This window comes from Peromyscus californicus, unplaced genomic scaffold (assembly GCF_007827085.1).
Source record: "Peromyscus californicus insignis strain IS unplaced genomic scaffold, ASM782708v3 Scaffold_7__1_contigs__length_154581171, whole genome shotgun sequence".
Classification (NCBI taxonomy): domain Eukaryota; kingdom Metazoa; phylum Chordata; class Mammalia; order Rodentia; family Cricetidae; genus Peromyscus; species Peromyscus californicus.
Window position 1 is genome coordinate 133,324,444 of NW_026294595.1, and position 25,174 is coordinate 133,349,617.

Here is a 25,174-nt window from a genome sequence, read left to right on the forward strand (position 1 = left end):
CCAGAAAAGGCATCGGATCCGCTGGAACAATTACAGGTCACCAAGCAAGATGAGAGCCAAACCCAGATCCTCTGGAAGTGCTCTTAACTCCTGAACCATCTCTCTAGTCTCCTTTTTTTTTTTTAATGAATAAATGAATGATTAGATGCAGGGTAGGATGGCAATATAGTTGACCACACAGAAGCATGTCCAGGAAGGAGCAAGTCCCAGCCTCAAGCCCTGGGCCTTGGAGCTCACGTTGTGGGGAAGCCGGCAGGGGGCGCGCTGGGACAGCGCCGGGCTCTGTCTCCTGTTGGGACCGTTCTAGGGCGGGGTAAGCTCAGATTTAAATTTCGCTCAGCCATCAAGCAGTGAGAGCGGAGGGGTGGGCAGGTCAGTTTCCAGAGAGCAACCAATAGCAACAAGGGGGCGGAGCCTTTGGGTTGCCTGGCAGGCAGACAGCCAATGGGAGATCCGGGGCGGGGCGGCGAGCCAATAGCGCGGGCTGGTTTGATTCAAAGGTGCCTATAAAAATCTCGGCGACCATCGCACACCCGTGGACCCTCCCTGAGCGCCGCCATGGCCGCTCACTGTGAGCTGTTGGACGAGCTTCCCGCGGCCTGCCTGTCGCCGTGCGGACCGCCCAACCCCGCGGAGCTGTTCAGCGAGGCGCGGCGCCTGGCTCTCGAGCAGCTGCTGGCCGGCGGCCCCAACGCCTGGGCCGCCTTCCTACGGCGCGAGCGGCTGGGCCGCTTCCTCAACGCCGATGAGGTGCGAGCCGTTCTGAGTGCCGCCGAGCGGCCGGGCGAGGACGGCGCGGCGGTGGCCGAGGACTCGTTCGGCTCCTCTCACGACTGCTCGTCGGGCACCTACTTTCCCGAGCAGTCGGACCTGGAGCCGCCGGCGTTGGAGCTCGGCTGGCCCGCCTTCTACCGGGGCGCTTACCGTGGTGTCACGCGCGTCGAGGCGCATTTCCAGCCCCGCGGCGCTGGCGCGGGTGGCCCGTACGGCTGCAAGGATGCGCTGCGCCAGCAGCTGCGCTCCGCCCGAGAGGTGAGCGGCCCCCGGTTGTCCCCCACTCGCCTCTTTTGCAGCTCAATACGGGACCCCCAGCCACCCTTACGGGGAGTAGGGGAGGAACTTCGGCCTTCAGAAGTTGGAGTCGTGTCGTAGTTCTAAGTCCTAATATTCGTACCCCTGGAACAGGGCCCACTTCTGACTGTTACTTCAGACCAAAGTGGATTGCAGAATTCCCGGGACGTTAGCTGGTAAATAGATTGCACTTTCAGGAGCTTCCTAAGACACGCGTTACTAAAGAGTCGCTTTACCCAAAAGATCGTACCCAGAAAACATTGGGAATCGGTTACTGCCACTCACTCCCACGCGTCTTAATGTTGTAGGCGGATAAATTCGAGCCCAGGCCGTTGACTCCTTATTCTTCTGTGAGTGAGTCTGGTGGGAGATACGTGTTCCGCCTCCCACCCGCCCTCTCCCCCCAATGCCTGGGACTGTTCCAGGTTGCTTTAACCCAAAATGCAAATACTTCTGCATTAGATAAGCGTCTGTTTACAATGGATTTTTATCTTAGCTAACGCCAACTGCCTTAGTGGCCTGGTGTGGTAGAGGTGGGGGGTAAAGAGTCAAGCCTGCGGTACTGAAACCGCGGCAGTGGGATCAGGGAGGAAGAAGGCTGCACTTGGGAGGGTGTGGCTACAAGTTTGCATGCTGGTGAGCACTGCTCAATTCACAGACTTTGTGGCTGTGCCAGGAACATAGTAGGCAAAGTCCCAGACCGTGTCAAGACTTTGTAGGCCTGGTACCGCTATATGTCCAGGTGAAGATCAGGTTGGAACTGCCAAGTCTAGGAGCAAGTCTGTGCTCTCTTTTTCTCTTTTCAAGACAAGGTCTCTAGCCCAGGCTTACCTGGAACTCACTATGAAGCCCAAGCTGGCCTCAATTCCAGGCAATCCCCCTGCCTCGGCCTTCCTAGTGCTGAAGCCAATGTTCTGATACTGTTTCCCGACACCCCCCCCCCCCCCCCAAACTTTGCTGTTTGGGGCATGGTATGGCGTTGACTAGAGTAGTGTCAAGCTTGTGAAACTTTGGGTGGGCTGAGGATCCTTTTGATGCTGATGACATTTTCCTTGTGGGTTCAGTACAAAGCTTATAAAGCTTTTGGAAGAGGCTCATTTGTGAACTAAGTGTGCATGCCTAAAGCTCTCCTCTGCGAGGAGAACTGGAGCACTTGGGACACCTTGAAAAGGACAGAACTGGTCTCCAGGAAGGGCAGAGATGTGGGTTGCTCTAACCCTTTGCCGGCTTGGACAAAGGGGCACTAGAGCCAGAGGTCAGAAGACAGACTTGCCTTAAAAGGGATCATGGCTGCAGATGAGACTTCCCTATCTTTCAGGCAATCTGGAGCACATTCCTGGGTAGGGCCTTCTGCTTTCCTCTGTACCTAGTTCCTTTACACCCTCGCCTAGATTCTGTATTTGGAAGCTGTGCTGTGCTGTGCTACTTACTTTAAAGGTGCTATGTTACTTTAAATCCAATGAGCGTTTTTTAGTATGTGTGCCAAACTGCATGCTTACATAGAACCTCCCGGCTGACACACTGCCAGGGCTGAGGCCACAGGGGAAGAGGTGTGGTCGTTAGCTTCTTCTTAGTTTGTGAGGTATGGGGGATGGGGAGATTGTTGTGGGTAATGAGAAAGGGGCTAGAAGAAAATCTGGAGTGATGGTAACTTAATTGGACCCAGCAGGGTGGAACTAGCCTATGGAGAGGCTAGGGACTAGACCAAAAGTGGAAAGTGATGGTCAGATTTGTGTCCCCAGCAGTAATTCCGACACGAAGGAGTGTAGGTGTAAGAGGGCTGAGGTCGCAAGGAGTCCAGAGATATCTTTGTGAGAGAAAAGAGCCTGTATTAAGGCAGGGTAGGCAGGAAGAGAGTTTTAGGCAGTTGTTTGCATTTGAGATATGATGAACTGGAATGCAAAGTCAAGAGAGGAAGGTGTATGAACATGAGGAAGACTGGAGGCTGGAGGTGTAGCCCAGTGATAGAATGCTTGTCTTAGCATGCTTGAGGTTCCTGGGTTCAAGTACACACAGAGGGGGTAAGGGGAAGAAACACAAGTGAAGGAGGTTGATACCTCTGCCTCCCAGTTCTCAGAGATCAGCCTGCCTCTGCCTTTGAGTGCTGGGATTGAAGGTGTGCTCCACCACGCTGGCTGGGGCTGAGACCTATTAGTCTGGACAGGCAGTGATGCTACCACATTGGAATACAGGAAGGAAAATATGGTGGAGACTGAGTGTTGTGGATGGGAGTTAGATTTAATTCGAGGCACAATGAATTTGAAGTTTGGAGACCATCTCTTAAAAAAAAAAATCAGTCAATAAAAATGGTTTTCTTAGCTGGGCATGGTGGCACACCCCTTTAATCCCAGCCGGCAGAGGCAGGCAGATTTCTATGAGTTTGAGGGCAGCTTGGTCCTACATTGCAAATTCCAGGCCAACCAAAGCTACATGTCGAGGCCTTGTCTCAAACAAAAAAAACTGGCTTCCTCTTTGCCCGACAATATTTCTAGTAGTCTTGAAATAGTTGTGAGTATTCTGTCCTCTTTACGGAGGATGAACTAAAGCGTGGAGAAGCTAGGTTGCCTCCAGGGAGTGATGGAGCCAGGCCTCTCTGCCCAAGGCAGACTCTAACCCTTCTTTTTTGTTTTGTTTTGTTTTGTTTTTTTTTTTTGAGATAGAGTTTCTCTGTGTAGCTTTGCGCCTTTCCTGGAACTCGCTTTGGAGACCAGGCTGGCCTCGAACTCACTGAGATCCGCCTGCCTCTGCCTCCCGAGTGCTGGGATTAAAGGCGTGTGCCACCACTGCCTGGCCTACTCTAACCCTTCTAACTACTGTGTCCTGTCCCCAAGTGGAGGGAGACTATGGGTACGAGAGGGATTAGAGGGCTAATTTGCTGGCTGTCCAATAATTGCTGCCTGTAAAGACGTGCATGGGTACCAGGAGTGGCTGTGTCACTTTGGCTATGTCCTCTGAAGTGCATTACTCGTGATAGGGAGGGCTGTGACGGGGCATGTCAGGTGTTTTCAGATGCCTAGTCTGTATGCCATCTGATGATGGCAAGCATTGGAGGCTCTAATTGAGTCCTTTACCAGATTATCTTCAAGTCCGCCCAGTGGCCAGAGGAGGTTGCACTTAAGGACAGAGCAGGCGCATCTAGGTCAAGTAGCTTGTAGGAGACCATTGTGAGGCAGAACTGCGTTCAGGCTGCAGTCTACCTGGCTCCAGGGCCCACACTGTGCTTGCTCGTTTGTTTTTCTTTTTTGAGACAGGGTCTATGTGAGATGAGACTCGCATTAAACTAACCCTCCTCCTCCCTCAGCTTCTGGAGGGCTGGGGTGTGCCACCATGCCACACATAGGACCCACATTTAATCGCTACTCTCCACAGCCTCCTGCTTCCCGGCAGGCTGGAGGCTTTAAACAGTTTTCTGAAGATTTGTACTCTGAGTTCCCATGTTGCATCCCTTATAAAAGGAAAATGATGATAGCAAGAGCTGGCTGTTTTAGAAGATGGATGCTTGGGGCCGAGGAGATGTTTCAGCAGGTATAGGTGCTTGCCTCCAGACCAGACAGCCTGACCCCCACTTGTGAGCAGTGGAGCTGTGAGCAGTGACACAAATAAACAACAAACAAACAAATAAGTGTTTGTTTTAATTGTGGAAAGGAAGACTAGGGTGGCTTGTTTTAAGGGGAGGAGGAATCAACACAGCAGAGACCCACTGGAGAAGGTGGTTCATGACCTGAAGACAACATAGGTTCCTGATGTTTAGATTTTATAAATTACTATGCATTTGCCTGTCTTGGGCAAGATAGACCCAAGCGAGTATTTCTAGTATCTGAAACAAATACAGAAATCTGGTGGGTGAATGAAGGAAGTTTGAATTTCACGTGGAAGGTCCCATGTAGTGAGCCCAGAGGTGGGGACCAGGCTGCACTGGACTGGGGTCAGGTCTAGTTGCTGTCTCTCTGCAGCTTTATTTGCCCTCAGTGAGGAGATCTGAGCACCAGCCTGCATTCTCTGTGGTGGGTCTGGAAGGAGCCTAGATGCCAGGTTCTGTGATCAGCATACAGCCTAGGATGCCAGGGGCATTTGCCAAACGTCAGGATTATCTTTCTGAATGGATGGCTCTGGGATGGGTTTTCCCAGCAGCTCTCTGACCATATAGAGTCACCCTGGGCATCTGACACATAGTTGGTGTTCAGTAATTTTGGTCTTTTGTTCATTCAGCCTCATGATTTTGGGGGGAGGGGGAATGGAGAGGTAGAAAGGTAAACTAAGTAGTTTAGGTGATTCTTTCTGCCAGCTAGTACTTGGCAGAGCTATGGTCCGGAAGTGTTCCAGTCAGGTGCTTCTGATGTGCTTGTTCAGCTATCCCAGGGTGCTGCTTGTTCTTCTTCCCATCTCCCTGCCTTCTCTCCCCCCACTCCCTCCTGTTGAGATGGTTTTGACGTGTAGCCCAATCTGGCCTTGAACTTGAGATCCTCCTGCCTCAGCCTCCCACGCAGTAATATGTTCTGGTGCCCAGATATTTCCGGCTCCTGGATGGGAGTTCATAGGCCAAACTCATCCTCCCAGATTTCACACTCATACTTGTCATTCTTACCAGCTGCCATTCCTTATGTGCTTTTGGTCCAAAGAGGCCGCTTTTGCGGTGACCACACCTTTGGGCATCCTTTTGACCAAATGACCAGAGCGTTAGTGGTGGCACTCTTTGCATCGTAGAAGAGTCCAGCCAGGAGGAATAGTAGCTGAGGAATCTGCTGGAGGCCCCCGGCACGTATGAGGATGTTCTGAAGGACTGAACTCTCCTGAGCTTGCTCAACCCTCCCTGTGTTACGATAGAACCTGTGCTGTGGGATCAGTTCCTGTTCCAGATGCCTGGATCAACCTGACAGGCTTTCTCAACCTTGCCACTGTTGGTATTTGGAGTGGATGGTTCTTTGTCCTGGGGGCACTGTCCTGTTCACTGTAAGACATTGAGCATCTCTGTCCCCACTTACTAGACACTAGTAGCATCTCTCTCCTTCAAGTAGTCATGACCTTCAAAACTTGTCTGCAAAGGGACAGTAAGAAGTTACTGCTTAATAGTTAGAATTTCCATTCTGCTGGCAAAAAAGTTGGGAAACAGTAGCAATGGTTGAACAGCATTGTGAATGTATTGAGTACTACCTTTAAACAGTAATTCCATAGTCCCCCACTATTCCTTGTCGGCCATTTCATTTGTTTATTCTTATTAATTTTGGGAGGGGTACTTGAGACAGGGTCTCACTATGTAGCCATGACTGGCCTAGAACTTGTCATGTAGATCAGGCTGGTCTTAAACTCACAGAAATCTATTTACCTCTACCTCCTAAGTGCCACCATGCCTGACTTTCTTTATTCTTTTTGCTAAGCATCCATCAGTCAGTAAGGAAGCTGCAGGATTATTCTCTGAGCCATTTATATATGTGGGTTCATTTCTCTCAGAAAAAGCAAACACCATACAAACAATATAGTGGGGTATACTGGCTTTAAACAACCTTGATGTATAGTGGTACATGCCTGTTATTCTAGCTCTTGAGGGCTGAGACAGGAGGATCCAGAATTGGAGGTTAGCCTGAGGATACAGTAGGACCTTGTCTTGAAAAAACAAGCAAAGGAGGTCCTGATGTAAATGATATCAGCCTCTAGAAGGAAAGTTTCTGTTGTGGTCTCCATGGACCTAATTGTTCCACTTTTGTGTCTGCGCCACAGAAACACTGGCTCAAACAGGAGTCGAGGTCATACTGGTTGTTGTAGCTCTGGTCATAGGAAAGGCCCAGCATATCACAGTAGAGGACAGGGAAGAAATTAGGATGTGTACACCATGGAGGAGCTTGTGGCTCTCAAGACAAATGAAGGCAAGCTCTATACTCTGATCCAAAGTGTTCAGAGCTGCATGGACCAATTTGAGTGCTATTAACTGCATGTGGTCATTTAAGTTCGTATAAATTAAAGCTAAATTGAAAACTTAACTCCTCTGTCATCTCAGGTTCTCTTGGATAACACTGTCCAGAGAGCAGCATGTACCACTGTACGTCCTTTTCTCTATGGATGATGTGAACACACAATGCTGTATATTCCTACATATACTTGTTTATATTAAAAATGGAATAGCCTAAAAACAGATCATTGGAGTCATTACCTTAATGGAGAGAGAAGGAAAGGAAAAATAGGAGGGAGCATACCTTATTTTATAGATTTCATTTTGGAACAGGAAAATGCTTTACATAGTTAAAAACTTAAAGCTCAGAAACAAACCCCCATCCCCCAACCCAAAAGAAAAGACAGAGAAAGAAAGTTGCATGGTTTTCCCACTGTTTCCCAGGCTGGAACAATAGTGAAGAAGTACAGCCAAGTGGAATTGAGTGAGAAATTGCTTCCTGCCCCACTGACCTCCAAGAGAGGCGCTGTGCTTGACTACCATTCCCTGCAGACTCAAACCCACCATGCAGCAATCGGACACCAGCCTATAAATCCTGGGGGAAACAGTACACACTAATAAGTTTAACTTTGGCTATGGAAATTGCATTCTCTTGTTTTTTTAAACCCAGAAGATTATATCAAAGCAGTTATTTGAGACAGGGTTTCTCTGTGTAGCCCTGGCTGTCCTGGAACCCCTGTAGACCAGGCTAGCCTCAGACTCAAAGATCCACCTGCCTCTGCCTCCCGAGTACTGGGATTAAAGGTGTGTGTTATCACCACTGTGCTTCAAATAATTTTTTTTTTTTAAATCTCAATGAGCAGTTTTAGTCCCATTAAAACATGTAACAAGTGGTGGCTCCTGCCTGTAATTATCTGAAGCAGGAGTACCTTCAATTTGAGACTAGCCTGAGCCAATACCAAGACCTATCTCAAAACAAAACATGAAACACACTGGAGGAAACAGTATGCTTGATGTTTTTAGCAAGAAAGTCAGTAGGTGATTGATGGTGATGTGCTCAGCATAGAGAATGCAGTGGCCAGGCTTCCAGGCTGTCCGGGCTGACACATTGCTGAATGTATACAAAGCTTTGGCTGAATTCCAAGCATTCTGTACACCTTATCTGCCTTTATGACTCTGGGTGGGAAGGGAGAGAAATTGAGGCACACAGGAAAGGGGTGATTGACGTGTGCTTCCTGTTAGAATGTGAACAGGAATGACTGGCCATGAGTGGTCCCGTCAGGCTGTACATGTGCCTGGTCAGAGGCCTGAGAAGCTTTATGAAGGGTGTGTGACAGCAGAGCAGGCCTTGTTTCAAGGACACTAACCCTCAGGTAAAATGTCTTGTCTGGGCATAGTGGCAGAATCAGGCCTAAGACTATGAGTGGCTACCACTGAGGTTTTTCTGTGTGTCAGGAACTGTAGTGGGTTCGGTTCTCTCATTGGCTGAGTCACCAAACGGTATGAGATTTTATGCAAAGGTGTTATTTGCATATTCTAGAAGCCAGTAAGACCTAACATGTACCACACACCTGGTTCTGCAGAGTGGAGGAGCCTAGACCCAAGTCCGGGTTGGTTCTCCAGCATGTTTACATGCCAGCTGAGCTTCACCTGGTCCCCTATTCGGTCTAGCTCTGGCTTTGTCAGCAGAACTGCAGAAGAGAGAGGGCATTCTGGGGAGTTGTGACCTTCCTTGACAGTTATCTTGTTATAAGTTCTCCTTTGTGAGATACTCTACTGATCCCCTTAGTAATTGTGAGACCCACACATTAGACTCGTCTGGAACAATATTTAGCTTAGCATGTTTCTAATGGTGGGCTTTGGGGCACAAAGACCCGGGTTGACATTTCAGCCCTTGCACTGAATCCATTATCCCTTGAATCTGTTATCCAGCCTTTCCAAGTTTGTAAGCTGGGGGTGATGGTTAATGGGGCCTTGAAATCTCTAGAGTTTTTTTGAGCTTTGGGCTAAGTGGCAGAGGCAGAGATTCCAGTTCTGCCTAATGAGTATTGTGAGTGGGCTCTACGCTTTTTCTGAGGATCTGTGACCTCTGTTCTTCTGACTTGTGGGCGCTGGTCTGTTGATGAAAGGGGGTTCTTCTAAGGAACTGATAGATAGGCTTGTGGTTTGTCACTCAAGCTGAAGATAAGGGACTGGACACATGGGTGACCGACCCCTCTAGATGTGCTGGCTTGAGGAAACACAGGTAGTGTGGTATGAATGCCCCTCTTCCCCAGCTTCTGGCCAGCTGGATGCTTCCTCCATGGGTATCTGGCAGATAGGCCTGAGCCTATAATAGACTCTCAGAAGTCACCACACTTCTAACCCTGAGAGAAGGGGCCGGCTCCATGCAACTCAGGCTTAGAGAAGGTGGTGCCTAGGGTGACTGTGGGCACTTGGTGGGGGTGGGCTAGCTACCCCCTAAAGGGAGAGTGGGTTCAGTGGCAGGCGTCTGGGCTGCTTTTCTAGTCCAGGTGTTCTGCTGGGGCTCAGCATGCTGCAGCATGAACACTTAGGCCAAGGGAGGTGCTGTGCATGACTACCATTCCCTGCAGACTGGAACCCACCACATGGCAATCTGACACCAGCCTAAAAATCCTGGGGCAACAAGACACACTAATCAGTTTAACTTTTGCTGTGGAAATGTCCACCTGGAAAGCAGGACAGGACTGGTGAAACAGGCTAGGTCAACCAGGTCTGTAAAGGACTGTCCCTTCTAAGAGGCAAGAAGCTGCAGGCCTGCTTCAGCTGTGTAGGACTTGGGTGTCTGAAGGCAGGGCTAGAACGGGTATGCATAAGGGTCTAGGGTGGGCAGGCCTTGAAGGAGGAAGAGCTTCCTACTGAAGGTTGCCACAGGAGTACTAGTCTCCTGATAAGGCAAGTCTTCAAGGGTCCTACTTTAGTAAGAAAGGAGGATGTGCTAGATGCTGGAGAGTCAGGAAAGGAAAACATCCTTTTGCTCTCAGATACCCTGAGTAAGACAGGCCTTCATATTTAGCCTGTGGGAAAGGTTAAGGCTTTAAAACTAAAGATGAACTAAACTGCAAATTAGTACTCATCAGCTAACAAAAGTGTTGCTTGTACACCTGTTTTATTAATTGGGCAATCAAGAACTGTTTGGCAGGCCTTTGTGCTCTGGGCCCTGCTCCCATTCTGCCTCTGGTGGCCCTCTCCAACCCTGCCAACTGGGCTGGGTTCCTAGTCCCTGTTTCAGTAGCCCCTAGGGTGTGTTCGTTGGCCATCACTCTGCGTCATCTGGGTTCTTCTCCTTTCCCATTTGACTAGCTTCTCACCATGGGGACCAGCCCATTGTCTAGCTGTGTGTCGCTCACAGAGGCTACACTGACCACCAGAGAGGCCAGCAGGTCTGCATAGTTTTCTCTGGCCTTTCTCCAGGAGCTCTATTCCAATTCTGGCACCTTGGATTCAAGCGCACTCTGGAAGTTTTACTGCTACCTCTGAGTCAGGCTCAAAGATCTCTCACCAGCTTGTATGTATTTCTGTGGCCCTGTGCCCATTGCTGGGCTCTCCCATGGCTCCTTTTGCTCCCCTTTAGCCTCAGAGCTTCTGGCTGGGACTTTCCTCTTTCAGTCCCTAGTCTTCCAAATAGCTGCAGAAATTTATTAGCCCCAAAGATCCCCATCCTGACTGGGTTGCAGACACAGAGGCTCCTGGTCTTGAGTTAGAGGAAGTAGGTTCAGGTCTCTACTCTGCAGCAGCATCTCTCCCAGCTTCTGGATTCATCTCTCGGTATGCTCTACCTATGGAGGCAATGTGGGGTAAGGACTGACATGGATTCCATAGCCTTCTACCATCTTATACATCCCTCTTTGCCAGTCACATCCCATGGCTCCCTTTCCTGCATACTGTACGTTCCAGCCACATTGGTATGCACCCTGTCCTTCCCAGCCTCTTCTGTCATCACATGGTTTCCTGTCGGAGGGCCCTTCACTTCTCCAATGGCTTCTTGTCCCAGGCAGGCCTTGAACTTGGGATCTTTCTGCCTCAACTTCCTAAGGAGCTGAGATTACAGATCTGGGCAGCCAGGCATGGCTTCATACCATATTCTTGTCTGTGGTTCAGCTCAGATGTTCCCTCTCCCAGGAAGCCTCCCTCCTGTCTCTTTGTGTCTATAGGTGCCTGCCCTCACAAGGGAGCTAACTTACTGCTCCCCACAGAATGCATCATTTTGCTTTCCTCATCCCATGTTCTGTCAGCCCTGTGTAGCCATCTCTGTGCCCAGGTAGGATCAGCCTGCAGTGGACTCAGACACCAGCTGCCTAACTGAGCTACGCCCATTCCGGACTGCCACTTACTTAACCATCACAGCAGTCCTGCCACTCTGTGCTGTTGTTATCCAAACCTTCCAGAGGGCCATGCTGAGCTCTGTGCCCTGGCTTTTGCCTTAAACTCTGTTACAGGCCCCAAGTGAACGGGGTAGGCATGACTTTCAAAACAACATGTGAAAGCCATCGGAGCCAATAAGCTTCTGAAGATGCCACCAATTCTAAAATGCGTCTTTTGTTCTACTCACTGTTAGGAAGTTTTATGAAGGTCAGGCAGGGAGTGGTATGGAGGCAGCCAGAGAGATACTTGATCATCCCAGATGGCACTTGCTTCTCTGGGAGCTGGCATTTCAAAGTCACTCATCTGAGCAGATGGAACCCTGGAGTTAGAAAGGTAGCAGCAGTGTCCTATTGCCTCTGCATTTCTTCCTCTCTTAGTTTGTTTCTTAAGATAGACTTTTACTCTTCCAGGCTGACCTCAGCCTCCTGAGTGCTGGAGTTATATGCTTGCACTTATGTATACCTGGCTTCTGTGTTTCTTTTTAACCCTAAAGGGTTAAGGGGTAAAGACTGCCAGTTACTTACTGTCCCAAGATCTCCACCATGGAGATGAATATCCCATTTGAGGGCTTCTGCTGAAGTAGAAGGAAGGGGTGGCGAGATTTCAAAGTAATCATAATGCTCAGCAAAAGGGTTAATGTGATTCAGAGACAAGGGATCTTTTACTATTGAAGCTAGGAGATGGAGAAGCCCTGACCACTCCCAATTGCAAAAACAGCTCCCTGACTCTCTTTGTAGGGACTTGTTCTAAGCCTGGGTGTTTTTACAGCCCTGCCTCCCTGCCCGGAGTTTCTGCAGGCCCTTGAAATAGGTGATGGTGAGGCTCTGCTGCTTCCAGCTGTAACAGCCTCTGTAAATGAGGGAGGGAAGCTCGGGGCTGCCAGTGCCTCCCTTGTGAGGGGCTGTCCAGGCAGCTGCAGCTCACACTGGTAACGTGGGTGGTTGAGAGACACCAAGGGCCTCTTGGACCCTGCACTTGTGTAGTTGTTTAGGTTTTACAGCAAGCCTGTTTTGTAGCTTAGGAAGCAGACCCCAAACAGTGATACTCTGCCCATGGACACTTGGGTGAGCATTGGCTCTTAGCTGTGGTCTGGGCGGGGTATGGGAAATCAATCAAATTCTTATTTATCAAGAGGCACACATAGCTGGGGAGAAGAAAGAACAGAGCTGAGCCAAAGGTCAGAATCTTCAGGAAATATTTCCATTCTTGTCCTGACTGATTGGGAGTATGTGGTGTCGGGAACAGAAGAGGGGGGAGGGTGCTGTGAGCCTCATCTGATCATTTCAAGCAATGAATTGGTAATGGATGGAGTCTTTCTAAAACAAGGTAAAAATACTCAGAGACCATGATCCAAAATCAGACAATAGTTAAAAAAAAACAACAACAACAACCATGGACTTGAATATTAATAGCCAAAAAAAGGGCTTCATAGAGAGTCTGAGGTGGGTTTTTCTTTGCATTTATTTATAAGTGTGTGCATACACATGTGGTATGGTGTACCTGTGGAGATCAGAACAGCTTGCAGGAGCTGGTTTTCTCCTCCACCATGTGAGTTCTGGGGATTGAATACAGGTCATCTGGCTTGGTAGCAAGTGCCTTTGCCAGCTGAGCCATCTTGAGAGCCCCAAGATTTTATGTATCAACCTTATAGACATAGAAAACTGAAGCCTGACTGGGAAAGCAGCGTGCTCCAGATTCCAGTGTGTTGGTCCGAGACCCTAGACCGCTTGCTAGTCCAGACTGAACCTGGAAGGTGGGGTTTAGTGATGGCATAGACGTTAAATGAGAAGTTTGCCAGTGTGGAGTGGGCTGGCAGGGGGACACTGGGGAGCCTTAGTTAGCTGGGCCAGGCTAAGACATGTAAGATATGGGTGCCTAGGTGTCTTTGGGGGTGGAAAAGAGCTAATGGTAAGGGGGAGACCCACACTGCTGAGGAAGGGAGTGTCTGAGGATGCTATCTGGAGTTCCTTACTCTTCCTTCTGCCTCATCTCATAGGTGATTGCTGTGGTAATGGACGTTTTCTCAGACATCGACATCTTCCGAGACCTACAGGAGATCTGTCGGAAACGGGGGGTGGCTGTGTACATTCTTCTGGACCAGGCTCTGCTCTCCCACTTTTTGGACATGTGCATGGATCTGAAAGTTCATCCTGAGCAGGAAAAGGTTTGTGGGACACCATTTCTAGTTTCCTCCCTGTCAGCAATGTGGCAGAGTACCCATGATCTACAGCGTGGTGGTGGTGGGGGCTCCCCACTGACAAGTGACGGAACCGAATTCTCACAGAAAATGAACACCACCTGTAACCTTGCAGTTCCATTCCTAGGTAACTACCCAAGAGGAATGAAAGACGTGTCCACACAACGACGTGTCTGTTTATAGATGCTGGAAGTTTCATCAGCTAATAAGTGGATAAACAACACACTGTCGCTTCAGAACAATAGAATATTATCCACCCTTCAAAAGGATTAAAGTACTGACACATGCCACCACATGGGTGAACCTGAAAACATTATAAGTGTGGGAAGCATACAGAAATGATCATATGCAATGTGATCCCATGTATACGAAAGACCAGAACAGGGCTGGCTGTAGAGACAGAAGGTAGATTAGCATTGGGTTCAGGGATGTGTGATAGAGGGATGGGTAAGTTTGTAGCTAAAGGGGTACAGGCTCTTTTTCTTTTTTTTTTTTGAGGTAATGAGAATGTTCTACACCTGTGAAAATGGTTCTGTATACTCATAAAACGTCCAGATTTGCACACTAAGCAGGTGAATTTTGTGGTGTATGTATGAATTACATCTCCATTAAGCATTGAATAGAAAAGGCAAAATGGCTGCCAGGTTTCCCAGCAGTGAATACAGACCAGCTCATACCCAAGCCAGGGCTTGGAGGCTGCTGCCACCTGCCGCCATGGCTCCATTTTTAGCCACAGTGGCCATTTTGGAGCTGTTGTTCTGTCCTTGGCACTGCTCACTGCTCTGACAGATGTTGACATCACTAACTCTCATGGTGGCCCGGTCAGGTTAGTGGTCCTGATGCTTTGGGTCGGGACATGGTGAGACCGAGAGCCCGGCTTGGACTGAGTCCTCCTTCCTCTCACCCCCATGTGAGCCCTTTCTGTCACCCACTGCTGCTTACTTCTCATGAAAGAACCAGAGTTTATGTCTTTTTCTCTGGCATGAAAGTAATTCAGTATCTCAATAGAAGGCCACAGCATTGGCTTAGTCTCTTTGGGAATGAGGTAAGAGAGACATTTGTTATAGAATTCATGTTTTAAAGAATGGAGCAAGTTGTGAAGGTCAGAACCTAATTTGTCACCATACTCCCGGGCACTTGTTGGCATGAGGGATGCAGCATTCAGCAGAGAAGTCCGCCTTTGCCCCTCTATGCTCTCTGAGAGGCTGACTTAGTGCCCTGTAAACAGGCAGAGAGGTTTACAGAATTCCCTCTCTTTAGTGTTCCTTCAGAGTTCCTGCTGGCTGCTTTTCCTAATGAGCAAAACAAGGCTTGGGCTGAATAAGGTCATTACTAGCTTGTCATTTGTGCCACAAGACACAAATTCATGATAGAGGTGGGAGTGGGGCTTTGAGACTGAAATGGGACAGCCATGTGACCCAGCAGTCAACTTGAATATGAGTCTAGGAGGACTCAAGGCAAATGCCAGCTGGGCATGGTAAAGAGCACTGCCATCTAGCCAGGTATTTAGGCCACAACTGCTCTTGGGAAGTGTGGAAGGTGCCAGGGTATAATTTCAAGGTTCTCTTGGGTAATTAGGCTGAGTCTCAGAAGCAGAAAAATGACAGAACTGCCCCAGCTTTGACAAAGCCATTTGGTCTGCTTTGTCAACAAGGCGGAAACCCAGGAATGATTGCTGACTTTGTTGGCTGCTGCCTTCATGGTGGTCCAGAGCCTCTGCGGGAAGTTTAAAGACAGTTTGTCTTTACAGTGGGTTATTTCCTTCCTAGGTGGGCACCAGGTTCCCTCCTAGGCTTGTCTGTGTTGTGGGTCTATGCCCTTCTCAGGGGCAGCCCCTGCCCTAGGCTCTGATTGGTTCAGAATTTTGAATCATCCTGTCTACAAGAATCTGTAGCTAGAGTTTTCCTACCTTGCCCACAGTCAGGACAAATCTTTGTCACCCGCCAGTCCCACAACCACTCAGACCCAACCAAGTAAACACAGAGACTTATATTGCTTACAAACTGTATGGCCGTGGCAGGCTTCTTGCTAACTGTTCTTATAGCTTAAATTAATCCATTTCCATAAATCTATACCTTGCCACATGACTTGTGGCTTACTGGCATCTTCACATGCTGCTTATCATGGTGGCTGGCAGTGTCTCTCTCCGCCTTCCTGTTCTTTCTTTTCTCCTGTTAGTCCCGCCTATACTTCCTGCCTAGCCACTGGCCAATCAGTGTTTTATTTATTGACCAATCAGAGCAATTTGACATACAGACCATCCCACAGCAAGAATCTGACTGCATATTATTGGGCAGGTGTGGAGAAGTGCTGTGTCCACAATTACAGGCTTCCACAACATTCAGATGTGTTAAAGGGAAGGACACAGCCATCCCTAGCCCTACAGGTAGGCTGTTTTTATGCTTATTGTGTGTTGACTTATCTGGGAGTCATCGCCTGCTCCATCCAGCGCATTCCATGTGCTCATCTATGAAATATTCCAGTTTTTTTAAAGAAAAACTTTACCTTGAAATTAAGATTTATGAAGGGCTATAGAGATGAGTATCTGAGTTTGGTTCCCAACATGCATGTCTCAAAAGCGCATGTAATTCTAGCTCTAGAGTATCTGACACATTCATGTGCATATACCTACACACAGATACTCATAATTTAAATTTTTTTAAAAATAATTTTTAAAATACTTAAAAAGAAGTTACAGAAATAATATAAGGAATTCCTGAATGTTCTGTGTCCAAATTCTTCAAATGTTAATATCTTCAGTACACATAATAAAATCAGCTTGGAGCTGGGCAGTGGTGGTGCACACACCTTTAATCCCAGCACTGGGGAGACAGAGGCAGGTAGATCTCTGAGTTCAGGGCCAGTCTGGTCTACAGAGTGAGTTTCAGGATGGCCAGGACTAATCTCAACCTCTCCTTTCCCCCAAAAAAATCAGTTTGGAATAGCACTATCTAATCTCCACACTTCATAAATATCAGCTGTGTTTCACAACTGCCCCTTCTCTAGCCCAAGATCCAATCCAGCAGGGCACCTTGCATTCACTAGTGAAGTCTCCCTGGCTCTTATAACCACCATCTTTGTGGTTTGGCATCTGACACTTTTGGAGAACACTAGCCATTGTTCTGTAAATTTGTATTTATCAGATACTTCCTATGGTTCAGTTCCCATGTGTTTTGATAAGAATACCAAAGACATGATCATATGTCCAGATGTTAGGGTCTCCCTCCTCTGCTCCATGTGGTGTCTTGCTTAGGTTTTCAGTTGTTAGTTACTTTTTTCTCTAGTCTTTGAGGGAAAGAAATACACTCTGCACCTCTGCTGTTTAGCATGGTGCATGGGAGAGACTCTCTTTTTTATAGAATGAATAAGATTCAGATGATCCTAAACATTTACTTAAAATGTAAAATGTATTATTATTGTGTGTGTGATGTTTGTGTGCATTCACATGAGGTCAGAGGACAACTTTGTGTGTTAGGTCTCTCCTTCTATCTTTATGTGGGTTCCAGGGATTGAACTTAGCTTGTCAGGCTTGCATGGCAAGCACTTTAAGATTTATAATGATATATAACTTCTAGTCTGCTCTAGATTGTCTTCATATTTTGCATGCTATTATGTATGCATTTGTAGGTTTCATCTTTATGGGAGTAATTGTGCATCCATGTGTACATAGTGTACCTTCTTGGTTACTGTTTACCTGTAGGAAATGTGAACTGACTGATTAATCCGCACATGGTGTGTTAGAGGCTTGCCCTCGATTACAGCTTCAAACCCCTTCCAGTGCAGAGGTCAGTGAAGTGGGCTGTTATTCCGATCCGTGCAGTGGAACAAAAAGTCGGAGTGCCAGGGAGTTCTTCAACCCTTGCCGAGTGTCAGTCATTACTAACATACTTTCTTTGATTATCTTCTCTCTCATGCTTTGTTTCAAAATCAGTTTTTGGATTCTATTGGTTTCTTCCAAAGAGCAAATGTTCTTTATAGTACATACCCACATGAGCTAAGAGTCTCTAAATATAAGCCAACTGCGGTGGTGCAGGCCTGTAATCCCAGCACTTGGGAGGCTGGGGCGAGGGGATTGCATGTCCCAGGCCAGCCTGGACAATAAAATAAGGAAGACCTCTTCTGCACATATGAAAAGATGGACTAGATGCAGAAGTAACATTACTTGAGCAATGTCTGACTAGTGTATCATGTGTGCTGTCACTAAATGGTGACCCTGTGCTGAGCCACTGCAGACAGGTTTGTTTGGGAATAGTAAGCTCAGCCCACTGGATAGTGTCACTGAGTTGGTCATTAATTTTTTTTTTCCTCCCACTCCCTGCCCAACAGCTGATGACAGTACGGACTATTACGGGAAGTATCTACTATGCAAGGTCAGGAACAAAGGTTGTTGGGAAGGTTCATGAAAAGTTCACACTGATTGACGGCATTCGGGTGGCCACAGGCTCTTACAGGTATGTTTTGAACAGGTGCCTCACCAGTTAGTTCAAACCCTTTAGAGGAGTGAGTGCTTGCTTGCTCCTGCCAATAAGAGCCCTTCTGACAGAGTACCCACCCCCACCCGCGTGCAGACCTGTGTGTGTGCGAGTTGGTTCATCGAAGTCATCTTTTGTTGGATGTAGATGGGATAAGAATCACTTTCTTTTCCCAGTGGTCCACAAAACTAAAGTAAAAGTTATACTAAGCTTGAGACTTCATAGTTAGAGTCCTGCATTCAAGTCTTGGCCTGGGCCTTTGGGGAAAAACTGGAGCCTAATTGGCCTCAAATCCTGGTTTCCTGGGGACTTGGACCCCACCTACCCTGCTTACTTGAAGGTAAGGACATTTGCAAATGTTATAGGTGGACTGAAGCTGCTCATTTATACTTAACTGTTAGGTTGCTACAAGCCTTGTAATGAATACTTTAGTCTAGAAAACACCGGGCATATTCCAGGCCCACCTTAGAAGTCCCACTTTGCCAATAGCATCTTTGGGTGGAGAGCAGGAAGATGGCTGAAGGGCTGAGGTAACAGTTGGTAATGCTAATCTCTGGAAGTTGTACCATTCTTACTCACACTGTGTCATGCTGTGTGCTTGGCTATCTCTCTATTACATTGCCCAATGGTACGTGCAAGGTATAGAGTCTGGGGAAAAACAAACCTCAGTTTTGTAGAGTGTGCATCCCTTAGAGGTTTTGTGCCAGGTGAGGTAGTGAGATAAGTAACTCGAGGAACCTTCCTTTTCACACAGTAGCACCATTGTTCAGACCTGAGCACAACATGCTCTTAAGACTTCCTTCTACGAGGCACTTATAAATACTAAGGGGACCTACACTATCTCCCAAGGTAGATTTATTTATACCGAAGAAACTTGGCTCTGAATGGATTTTGGCTGTTTGAAAACCTATCAATATAAAAACTGCCCTCTACAAAAGCACTGTCCTGCCACCAATGACAGTAATACTCCCATGTGTTGTGACATGCTGCAGCCCTGGGGTCAGGTAGCTCCTTTGTTTCTGTTACCCCATTGTGGTATTCCAAAGACTCTTTGGGTCTGAAGCAGTTCTCAGGCAACATGTGTGTTAGTCATGGTTCTTAGTTGCAAGAAATAGTTGAAACTGAGTTTCAGGGTCTCCCATTAAAGCTGCTTGCTTCTGGTGCAAAGCTCAGTGGAAGGAGGCGAACTCAGAGTGCAGAGTGAGGCAGCAGCTCATGGAGGTGCTAGGGTGAGAAGGTGCAGCTGACTATAGCTCCCCTGGGCCTGGAGGGTGTTAATTAGAACACTGTCTCCTACTACTGCCTTGCTCTTTGTTCTTAGATAGCCTCTTCCTCTTCCTCACCCAACCTCCAGCAGCTGCCTCCCAAAGGGAGAGACTCCTGAAGCAGGGACATACATCTCTGAAAACTCACTTGGCCCTTGTGGGGTCACAGGTGATGCACTGTGGATGAATCCCAGGGATCAGACACTGGCCATCCTGGACCATATTCCTACCACATTGAGACTAGAGAGAGGGTAGGCATGAAAGGTTTTGTGGGTAGAGACAAGTGTAGGTTCTGTTTCCAGAGGAAGAGGAAGAGATGCTGGACAGTCAAAAATACCAGACTAATCAGCTACAAAATGTGCTGAGCACCGGCATCTTGGTGGAGTAGCCATCTCCACTTGAGAAACTGGAAGAAGTGCCACTAGCTTCCCACTTTGGCATCTCCAGATGATTATCTAACCTTTAAAACAAGGCTGCTGGCCTAAATATTGTGTACCTTCTTGCTAGGCTAAAACTGAGCCTGAGGAGTGTATTTTTGTGTGTGTCAGTTAAACCATAGCCTGCCTCCTTTGTTTCTGACACATGGATTTGTTATTTCATGGACAGCATGCTAACTTCAAAGTTGCCACTCTTACATAGCAGCTACTGAGAAAACGTAAACTGAGATCCTTTATCTTTACCAGTTTGTGTGTTTTTAATCCTTCAGTTTCACGTGGACCGATGGCAAATTAAATAGCAGTAACTTGGTCATTCTGTCTGGCCAAGTGGTTGAACATTTTGATCTGGAGTTCCGGATCCTGTACGCCCAGTCAAAGCCCATCAGCTCCAAACTCCTGTCCAACTTCCAGATCAGTGGCAAGTTTGACCATCTGGCTGACCGAAAGCCACATTCGAAGGAACCCACATTGGGCAACCTGCTGCGCATCCGGCTGGCCAGACTCTCAAGTACGCCCAAGAACACCAACCTGGGCCCAGAAGTGCCGCCAGAAGACAGAGCCAAAACCAAACGCCATGACTCTGAGGCTTCTACCATCAGCGATGAAGACTATTTCTACAGCCACAAGGATCAACTAGAGGATAGCAAGGTAGTTGATGCTGCTACCCAAACAGAGCCAGGTGAAGAGATGGCTGCAGTAAGCCTGAGTGAGGTGGGAACACAGACCAGTTCCAGTGTGGCCTGTGTTGGGATCCAAACCACAGTAGTCACAAGGGCAGCAAGCTCCCAGGCCACAGTGTGGTCCAAGTCCACTACCACACAGACTGAAGCTGATGAGAGCTTCCTTCCTCAGGGTGCCCAGTCTAAAGAAGGGTCACCTGCATCCAGGATGTCAGTGTCAAGATCTTCTAGTTTAAGGTCATCCTCTTCTATGTCTTCCCAGGGCTCACTGGCAAGCTCTGTCAGTTCCCATGTTTCCCTAACAGCCCCTGATATCCGCACTCCTGGATACCCCAAGTACCTGGGTCTGGGCACCCCCCACCTGGATCTGTGCCTGAGGGACTCATTTAGAAATTTGAGTAAAGAGCGGCAGGTGCACTTCACTGGCATCAGGTCCCGGCTCAACCAGATGCTGACCGTGCTGTCAAGGAGAACACTCTTCTCAGAACACTACCTCAGCTACAGTCCTGGAAGCTTTACTAGAGCTTCCATGAACCTGGTTTCTGTTAGGGACATAGCACTTTATCCTCCCTATCAGTGACTGCTGGGTTCAGCCAGCCCTCTCGAGGCCAGCAGAGCCTCCTGCTCCACCAAGCACCACGTGTCCCCAGCCACCCTCTTTCACCTGACACCAAGTCACCTTTGAGTTTGAGACTACACATTGTCTGATATTTTTATTTTTGTTCTGTAGAAACCATCTGTTGGTTTAAACACTATGGGTACTTTTTTTCCCCTTTTGCACTATTTTAATATTATATCTTAAGACTACATAGGTATTTTAAGGTTGGTTTGAGAGATAAAATACTGGTTTTGTTTGTTTGTTTTTTGTGTGTGTGTGTGCTGTCTTAGTGCTTTGAATCACTACTTTTTAGGGTCAGAATTATATTTAAAAGTTAAATAACATTGTTTTCTTAACTGACTTTCTCTTGAATATCTATGTTCTTAGCATTAAATAAGTATAGACAACTTTATGTTTGCCTGGGTTTGTTTTTTCTTTCTCGAACCCTTTTCTTTATCTTTAAGGGTATGTCATAAATAAATGTACCATATAGGTATTTGTGTGATTCTTTTGTTTGTTTTTTAAAGATTTATTTATTATGTACCTTGGGGTTTTGCCTGCATGTATGTCTGTATGATGATGCCAGGTCCCCTGGAATTAGAGTTACAGACAGTTGTGAGTGTGCCATATGGAGTTCTGGGAATTGAACCCTGGTCCTTTGAAAGAGTAGTCAGTACTCTTAACCACTGAGCCATCTCTCCAGCCCCTCTTTTTTTTTTTTCTTTTTTAAACAGTCTTGGATAAAGAAGTAAATTAAGTAGATTTAAAGATAAATCTAGATTGTAAAGGGGACAATGTATTCACTTAAGAATTAGAAGAAGACAGGCAGTGGTGGTGCACACCTTTAATCCCAGCACTTGTGAGTCGGAGGCAAGTGGATCTCTGTGTTCAAGGCCAGCCTGGTCTACAGAGTGAGGTCAAGGACAGCCAGGGCAACAGAGAAACTTTGTCTTAAAAAAAAAAAAAAAAAGAAAAAAGAAAAAAGAGAGGGAAGAAAGTTTAGTGTGGTGGCACATGCCTCTGATCTCAGCACTTAAGCCAAGACAGAAGGGTCTGAGTTTGAAGCCAATGTGATCTATTCAAGGAAACCCTGTCCAGAAAACAAAGCATAAAAAAGTTAAAAGACTTTGAGTTGGTATTGGGGTCAAACCATCCTTGGCATGGTGAAAATGGACATTACTGTGCACCTGAGGAGTCTTGCCAGCACAGCAGGCCTTTGTGTGTGCCTCTGCTTTTGTGTTTTCAAAGAAAAAGCCTGAGTTGCTTCAGTGAGGACCTTGGCTATCTGCCAAAGGAGTCCTGGGTGTGCATTCCTGGGTTCACATTCACTCTAGTGGCCCCAATGGGTCCAGTTTCATCAGATGGGTGTATTGTCAATGATTTAGCAATCCTATATCCTAGAGTAGGGGCAAGAAAGGACACTGACAATTATCCCAGATTCCTGGTCCAGTGTCAGGCAATGTAACTGGTTCCTATATCCTGCTAATCAAGATTGGTATGGCTGTGGAATCCTGGTTTTGTCAGTCTCATTCATAAAAACACACAAAAGGAAAGAGTTAAACTGTGGCTTCCTCCTGGCTTGCTAACCCAGAAGTCTACAATAAGTAGGGTGTTGTCTTCAAGGAGAATGCTGATGCATGCAGATCAGGAATGTTCCTGCAGATTTTCATGAGTGTTCCAGGACTCCTCTCATGACCAAGTTATCTGCTGGGTTAGTGCTGTAGTCTGTGGCTGTCAAGCATGTTAAGACACGGGTGCATGCCTGGCTGTGAACCCTCTGGCTAATCCTTGAGTATACATTTTGCAAACTTAGATCACTTTATGTGCTGCCTTAAATCCTCATGCTATCTAGTGACTAAGGTTAGACAGCTGGCATCCCATTTTCAGATGTAGAAACAGGCTGAAATTAAATAGCCTACTCAAGATCATAAAGCTGGTATAAGATGATGTAAGAACTTAAAGACAGGTGTCCAGATCCTCTATTGTATGATTGTTTAAGTATAAAGGCCTTCGAGCCTGTTGCTTGTGTAGTGGGAGTTAATGCAGAAACAGCCACGTGAAGAAATGTAGGCACAAAGCCCTGATTGTGATCATGCATTTAAATTCCATTGGAATTTTAAGTCCGTGTTGTACAGGATTATTAATAGACCTTCACTTAAGACATTATAGACTTGGAGATGGCTTATTTGGTAAAGTGCTGTATAAGCATGAAGACTGGTATAAAAAAGCCTGACATGATGGCATGCACCCTTCACTTAAGACATTATAGACTTGGAGATGGCTTATTTGGTAAAGTGCTGTATAAGCATGAAGACTGGTATAAAAAAGCCTGACATGATGGCATGCACCTGTAATCCCAGTGCTGGGGAGGTGGAGACAGCAGGAGGATGCCTGGGGCTTGCTAGCCAGCTGGTCTAACCCTAATCAGATCCAGTGACTGGTCCAGTCTCTAAAATAAGGTGGATGGATCTGTCAAGAAGGCTCAGCAGGTCAAAGCACTTGCTGCCAAGCCTGGCGACTGGAGTTTGACCCCTGGGACCCATGTGGTGGGAGGAGACAATGGACTCCTGCAGTGTGTCTGATTCCCACACAGGTGCTGTGGCATATGTGTGCACACACGAACCAAAAATAGAAGATTTTAAAAACAGAAAGTGAGGAAGTTACCTGACATTGACCTCCGCCTCCCCCATGAATGTATAAACACACATGAACATGTACACACAACATATAAACACAAGTTATAGCTTAGTTGGCAAAGTGCTTGCTTTGCAATCACTGATTTCAATCCCCACAACCCACAAAAATGTCATGATGGGATCATGAGATCCCAGTGTTGAGGAGGCAGAGACAGGTGGGTCCTGAGGCTTACTGGCCGGCCAGCCTAGACCACTTAAATTTCAGGCCTCACCCTGTCTCAAAAAAAAAAAAAGATGGCTTCTGGGAAATAGCAGTTAGGGTTGTTCACACATCTACACCTGCACACAAATGCACCTGTGCATAAATACACCCCCTCACACATGTTTTTGAGAAATCGTAAACCAATAAATTGAAAAGTTTATTCAGACTACCCATGTGAAGTGTCAGTGAATCTGAAGGGTGAGTCCGTGGCCTGTCATACACTTGACCACACTGTCCTCTCTCTGGGCAAGAGTCAATCATTATTCTCTGAAAGTGTTGTCAACAATTAGAAATAGGAACAAAAGATAGATGGAAGCCAGGTGGTGGTGGTAGCGCACATCTTTAATCCCAGCACTCAGGAAGACAGATCTCTGTGTTCGAGGCCAGTCTGGTCTACATAGTGAGTTCCCGGATGGCCAGGGCTACACAGAGAAACCCTGTTTCAAGCTCCTCCCTCCCCACCCCCGCCTCCAAAAAAAAAAAAAAAAAAAAAGAGGTAGATGGAATCCTAAAAAATAGTCCTGTCTCAGGATGAACCAAGTCTTTCTCAAACTTCAGTCTGGAAAGTACCACTAGAGCTGCTTCTCCAAGTGAGATCTGAACCACCTGCATCCGTCTGCTGGCCTACTTAGGGATGGTGTACAGTTCAGTGATAGAGCATGTGCAAGACCCTAGGTTCAGTAGCCTGCATGCAGTCCCCTCCCACAATAGCTGACGACTGGGTGAGAATTGTCCATCCATTTGATGCCGTACTCAGCTACAGACTGAGCTGTCAATATTCAAAATATTTCCCTCAGTGCTAGGGTCAAACCAGAAGTCACACATGACAGGCAAATGGCCTAACATGGAGCTAAATTTCCGCCAGCATTTAGCTCTACTTACTAAAAAAACAAAAAATGAGATGGCTCGGAGGTTAGAGAACTTGCTTTTAGAGGACCCAGATTTGGTTCTTAGCATCAACATTGGGATTCACAACCATCCTTAACTCCAGTTCCAGGGAATCTAATGTCTCTTGATCCCCACAGGCAGCCACATGGTACGTATACATATATGCCACCAAAACACTCATACATAACAAAATAAATCTAAAATACCTTCAAAGACATAACCATACTACTACTATTATACCTAAGCAATAATAATAAAATTTTCTCTATCATCAGATGTTCAATGCTTAAATACAGCATTATTTCTTTTCCTTGCTGATGATTTCTTTGAGTTAGAGCTCCATATACATAGTTTTTAGACCTAATCTGCAGGGTTGACATCCTCTCATAAAACATGGA

The 25,174-nt window shown here is 47.0% G+C and overlaps 1 protein-coding gene across 1 annotated transcript; it reads left to right on the top strand.

Annotated features, from left to right (window-relative positions):
* The first annotated feature begins 547 nt into the window (after positions 1-547).
* On the top strand, positions 548-21,495 carry Fam83d (family with sequence similarity 83 member D). Its single transcript, XM_052725848.1, has 4 exons — positions 548-1,032; positions 13,338-13,505; positions 17,865-17,989; positions 19,982-21,495. Exons 1-4 carry the CDS (start codon positions 559-561, stop codon positions 20,970-20,972), a joined length of 1,758 nt encoding a protein of 585 aa, XP_052581808.1. The 5' UTR covers positions 548-558; the 3' UTR covers positions 20,973-21,495.
* The last annotated feature ends 3,679 nt before the right edge of the window (positions 21,496-25,174 follow it).